The sequence below is a fragment of the Rhincodon typus genome, chromosome 21 (genome assembly GCF_021869965.1).
Source record: "Rhincodon typus isolate 14 chromosome 21, sRhiTyp1.1, whole genome shotgun sequence".
In the NCBI taxonomy this organism is placed as follows: domain Eukaryota; kingdom Metazoa; phylum Chordata; class Chondrichthyes; order Orectolobiformes; family Rhincodontidae; genus Rhincodon; species Rhincodon typus.
This window is the reverse complement of record NC_063352.1, coordinates 7,693,778-7,699,865: the sequence shown is the minus strand read 5'-3', so window position 1 is coordinate 7,699,865 and position 6,088 is coordinate 7,693,778. Positions and strand designations below refer to the sequence as shown.

At 43.4% G+C, this 6,088-nt stretch overlaps 1 protein-coding gene across 1 annotated transcript in view; it reads right to left on the bottom strand.

The window, feature by feature from the left end:
- The window catches only part of galr2b (galanin receptor 2b), a 20,965-nt gene extending 15,031 nt beyond the window's left edge, over nt 1–5,934 (bottom strand). The window contains exons 1-2 of the mRNA XM_048609537.1: nt 5,828–5,934; nt 4,667–4,717 (exon numbers count right to left, since the gene is read on the bottom strand). Of these exons, the coding sequence (XP_048465494.1) occupies nt 4,667–4,687 (21 nt within the window). The 5' untranslated portion in view covers nt 4,688–4,717; nt 5,828–5,934. The remainder of the gene's footprint in view (nt 1–4,666; nt 4,718–5,827) is intronic.
- Between the last annotated feature and the right edge of the window lie 154 nt (nt 5,935–6,088).

The window sequence follows — 6,088 nt, the reverse complement described above, 5'->3', positions numbered from 1 at the left end:
CACACACACCCGCACACATACAAATACAGAAACACTCAGATGCATATGCACGCACACATACACACACATACATACAGATGCACGCACACCACACACACATACACACACACATCCAAACACATGCACACTCAAACACATGCACACACTCAAACTAATGCACACACACACATTTGCGCACATACACATGAACACTTGTGCACACAAATGCATGAGCACACATATGCACATACCTGCAGGTGTACGTGCATGTAAATATACGCACACACAAATTTAAATACACGCATCTGCATTCGTACATTAGTACAATATATTTCACATTATAATAATGTATGTAATATTAATTCCTTCACTTGTTAACACTGCTGAATTACTGTATGAATAACATTTGCTGTGATTACTCTTCAATCATTAAAAATGAAGATCATTTTGATTGAAATGTAAAGTTTTGCAGTCCATTTAGACAACATGCAGAAACATAGACTGAGGTACAAAGCACCTTCTTTTAAATGTTAATCTGCTCATTAATCTTCTCAACATGCCAGCTAAACAATTCATTATTCAGGCTTATTATTCAAGAGTCCAGTCAGAGTGCAAAGAGATTAACCATCATATTCTCAGTTGACAACCAGAATTGTTATAGAACAGTCTTTTCTTGCGATGATCAGAATATCTGCATCCCGCAGTTAAAGATTTGTGATGATAAGCATTTATTCTTCCTTGCTTTGATGAATGAAAGCTTTAACAGAAAGAAAATAAAGACCAGCTTAAAGTTTAGGTCAATGTCATCTCTTGTGTGATGTTACGCCTAGTATCAATTTACAAATTGATTGCAAACACTCAGGAGAACAAGGAAGAGGAACTTCAGTTAGGAAGGTAGATCGGAGAAGTTAGGGTTGTTTTCCTGGGAGAATAGAAGGCCAGGCAGGGATCCGATTGAAGTATTCAAGACCGTGAGGGATCTGGGCAGACTAAATGGGAAGAAAATGTTCCCACTCACAAAAGGATCAAGAATGAGAGGACTCAAGTGTAATGTTATTATTGATAAAAGAAGCAACAGTGATAGGAGGAAACACTGAAGCAGGAATGACAACTTCACAGCTGTAGCACTGCACCTTGCCACTCCTTTCAAGCAATTCTTGTTTTTCTGCACTCTATGACATCACTGTCCTATAGTAACACTCGATGGTGATGGTAGCTGTTTAATATAGGCTGTAATGTTGCCTTTTTAAGGTAACATTGAACTGATATTCTGGTTTTGCAAGTCTATGTATGTTTCTGGTTCTTGATCTTTTGCCGTTGTTTAAACCTCGGCATGATCAATTGGAAATACAGCATGTGAAGTCAATGTTGAACAGATGGATGGTTTTCCATCAATCTTGCTTGGTTCAGAATTGTTACAGTGCAGAAGGAGACCATTTGGTCCATTGTGTCTGGTCTGGCTCTCTCAATGAACATTTTATTCAGTGCCAAATGGCCTCTTTTTGCAAAGCAACAACTCCATGATCCTTTTCATGCAGTGCATGGTTAGGGTCTAGAATGTACTGCCTAAAGGTCTGGGGGAGGCAGATTCAATGAGGCAGTCAGGAGGGCATTGGATGGATATTTGCGTAGTAACAATCTGCAGGGTTACAGAGAGAAGGTGTGAGAGGGGGACTGAATAAAATGTTCACTGAAATGATAGTGAATGCTGCAACCCTCAACTTCATTTCACCCCTTAGGCATCTGAAGCCCCATAGCCTGAAGAACTTTGGACTAAGTGCTCAATAATGAGATTAGGCTGGGCAGGGGAGGCTTGGTCATGCAGACACAATGGGCAGAATGGCCTCTTTCAGTGCCATAAATGTTTTTATATTTTCTAAATATCTGAAGAGGAGGAATGAGCAGGGATGTAAAGACAGGGTGTAGAGGAGGGGCTATATAAGACTTGCTCCTTAAGAGGGCAAGCACAGGCATGATGAGGGAATGGCCTACCTCACTGCTGGAATGAGTCCCTGATTCTACCAGATAGTAATTACATAACAGATGATTGAAATGTGAGGGAAATTACCATGGATTACCAATAAAATAGTTAGACATTAGGACACCACAGATGCAGTGGCAGTGTCCCTAACTCTGAGCCAGGAGGCCTGGGTTCTAGTCCCAACTGCTCTGGAGGTGCGCAACAATATTTCTGAACAGGCAGATTAGAATTTTTTAAAAATCTGGGTCTTCCCAGCAATGAATTGGCATCTGGACAGGGGATAGGCTCCAAAAGGGAAAGGTGAAAACTGATGTTTGTGCTAAACTTGATTTAGTTAAAGCTAGCTGTTTGGTTTCCTGTGGTGCAGTGGTAGTGACCCTTCCTCTTAGTCAGGAGACCAGTGTTCAAGTCCCACCTACTGCAGAAATGTTTCACTCTATCTCTCAATTGGGATTGGTTAGCTCAGATGGTTGGTTTGCAAGCAGAGTGACTCCAACAGTATGGGTTCAGTTCCTACCCTGGCTGAGGTTACCATGCAGGGCTATCCCCTACCTGAGGCATGGCTACCCTCTGCTTAAAGTGCCAACAGTCATTCCTCTTTCTAATGAGAGAACAGCATCAGGGTATGGTAGGATGATGGTAACTTTAGCTTTGATAATATCTCTGAGCTGGATGATTCAAAACTATTTTTAACAAGAACAGACGCAGAGCAACACTACAGCACATTTGGTTTTGCCAGTTGCTATACAGCTAATGCTTATTTCTATGTAACACTGTAAGGGTCTGTGAGCTATTCCTGTTACTGTGCCTACCATCCCTTGTTCTGTATTGTTAAATAATGTGTTAAAGTTCCAATATTGACACCAGCCAGCATGTTGGGGATTGCTGCCTGTGTAGCGGTCAGCTGGAAGGAGGGCTGCTCTTAGCCAACTATTCTTATCTTTGGGACTTGCAAAAATGAAACATAAACCTTGCATTTCCGTAATATTTTTGAGGACATCCCCAAAGATATTTTCAGCCAATTCAAAGCGTTTGAGGATCAAAACATTAACTCTGTTTTCTCGCTACAGATGCTTCCAGACCTGTTAAGTTTTCCCCAGTGCTTTCTGCATTTTTAAATTTTATTTCAAATTTCCAACATCCACAGCATTTTGTTTTTAAATGACACCCTGTAGGGGCAATTTAGGGAGACACAGACCGGGGGAAGTGCTATTCCCAAGTAATTCTGTTAAAGGGACAGAAATTGCTGAAGAAACTCAACAGCTCTGTGGAGAGAGAAATAGAGTTAATGTTTTGGATCCAGTGACCCTTCTTCAGAATCCCCTTCCTGAGTTTCTGCAGTAATTACTGTTTTTGTTACAGCATCCACAGTTCTTTGTTTGTTATCTCTGTCTGAAAAGAGGTGGGGTATGTTAAGAGACCGAACTCGCTCTCACGGTTGGGGTGAGGGGGGTGTGTGTGTGTGGGTGAACAGTGGTCACAGAGCATAGCAACCTCCAAATCATGAATTCCCAATTTTAAGAAAGAGCAGGTGAGTGAACCGAATGTTGGAATGATTCAGACTTGAGAGTATGACCTCTCCCCCTATCCCAATGCACACAGCTCATAATCTGAAGGGACTTCCATAGACACTGATGATAGCCCAGTAACAGAGCGAGCCTGCTGATGGGACATGTGTAGAGTCATAGTCACAGAGTCATAGAGCTATACAGCACGGAAACAGACCCTTCTGTCTAACCAGTCCATGCCAAATATAATCCCAAACTAAACTAATCCCACCTGCCTGTTCCTGGCCCATATCCCTCTGAACCTTTCCTATTCACGTACTTATTCAAATGTCTTTTAAACGTTGTAACTGTGCCCACATCCACCACCTCCTCAGGAAGTTCATTCCACACACACGATCCACTCAATGTGGATTTTTGGGGTGGCATGGTGGCTCAGTGGTTAGCACTGCTACCTTACAGCACCAGGGACCCAGGTTCAATTCCACCCACAGGCAACTGTCTGTGGAGTTTGCACATTCTCCCTATGCCTGTGTGGGTTTCCTCCCACAGCCCAAAGATGTGCAGGCTAGGTGGGTTGGCCATGCTAAATTGCCCCATAGTGTTCAGGGATGTGTAGATTAGGTGGTTATAAGGGGATGGGTTTGGGTGGGTGCTCTGAGGGTCAGTGTGGACTTGTTGGGGCGAAGGGCCTGTTTCCACACTGTAGGGATTCTTTAAAAAAACATGTAAAAAAATTGCCCCTCAAATCTCTCTCTCTTCTCACCTTAAAAATGTGTCTCCTAGTCTTGAAATCCCCTATTCTATGGAAAAGATGCCATTAACCCTATCTATACCCCTCATTATTTTATACATTTCTATCAAGTAGCCTCTCAACCTCCTACACTCCAGGCGTTTCCTTATAACTCAAACCTTCCACACCTGGCAACAATCTCTTCTGAACCCTCTCCAGCTTAATCATATCCTTCCTATAACAATAACTATAACTTGAACAATCCAATAACAATTTTTAGAAACCTTGGGGTGTTGGGGTTAGTATGGTTAAAGAGGAGCTGAAATGCCATCTTCTGCACGGCCCTCCCTGCGGGTGCTGGAAGCCCTGACACTCAAAGCCCTCTTGGGTATGAGAAATGGGCAGATCCGGACGCTGGAGATAATGTTACCTAACACTTGCTACATCGTCCGTCTCCAGTTTACTCACTTCAACATCAGGGGCTCCCATTAGTCACTTCCAGGGCTCCCGGCTTGGAATCTGGGGAACAAACATCACCAGGTTAAAAGGAAACTCACAAAAAAAAACAGAGAAAATCGCTGGGATTCTTCTCCATCGGGATAGCACCGCCGCTAGAAGGCTGAACGGCCACCGCTTGCACTGTAACCCATTCATGAACGCGTGTTTAACCTTTATCTTCCGTCTAACTTTGACCGTGCCAAGTAATACGTTAAAATTTAACTACCTATTTAGATTTTTCTTACATTTCTATTGTAGCAGTGTCAGTGAAATCTGCTTTTTGCTTTCTTCTTCAGAGCAATTGTGTTTCTGAAAGTTTTTGTTTTCTTAAATCGGCACAGTTTGTGTTTCAGTGAGACGGCAGTTAGACTGGCAGCTCTCCGTCTCTCTCTGTCTCTATCGCGTTCCTCTGCCAGCCAAGGGCTGTGTATCAGTGCCACTGACAGGCAACCTGGCATTCTCCCTGCCTGCCAGAAACTCCCACCCGTCACTGGGTCTGTGCAGTGTCTGATTCAGCTCACTGATTCCCCGGTTGGGGGCAAAGAAAGAATTCAGAAAGTAGAATTGAAACGGAATGCGAGGGGGAAATGTCAGCTTTCGGTTCAATAAGCAGATGCAAACACAACAATTAACTTACACGCAAAACCTAGTCCCATATAACGGCTATTTATATTTGTGTGTGTTTGCATAACTATGGACATTTACAGACGACTTTGTACGCATATACACTGCTGTTGTAAATAAGTTAAAATATTCTATCTAACCCTGCACACTGGTATACCACATACACATCTGAACATTCTCCAATAGCTTCGGTTAATGTTTTCAGCTCCTCAGCCGCTCTCTGGGTTTACAATATCCCCACTTCGTCAAACTCGAGCTTTGTCCATCTCAATTTAATTCGTAACATGAGTAAACAGAAATGCTTGCTCAGGCACATCGCAAACACCTATATACAAGTATAAGAATCTACAATCACTCTGTATATTTGCAATGTACTCACATAGACAATGCACGCTACATAACGCTCAATGCTGCACATACCGATGGGTGTTAAGTCTAACTGGATATCTCAGGGCACTTTAGTTGAAGTTAAAAGGAAGAATTTCGGTTCTGATTGTTGCATTGTACCTGAATCCAAATGTGGGAGTGACTCTGTGTCCCGTTTCTGTCGTTCCAGTCGAGCAGCTCCCTCTCTCCCTGTCCCTGTCCCTCTGCTAGAGGCTCCGCTCCAGGAGCCGCTCCAGCGTCACACTCACTCGCTGCTAGGAGCGGAGACACAGTGCGCAGACTCCACCCTCACACACTGACCCTCACACTCACCCTCACACACACACTCACCCTCACACACTGACCCTCACACTCACCCTCACACACGCACCCTTACACACT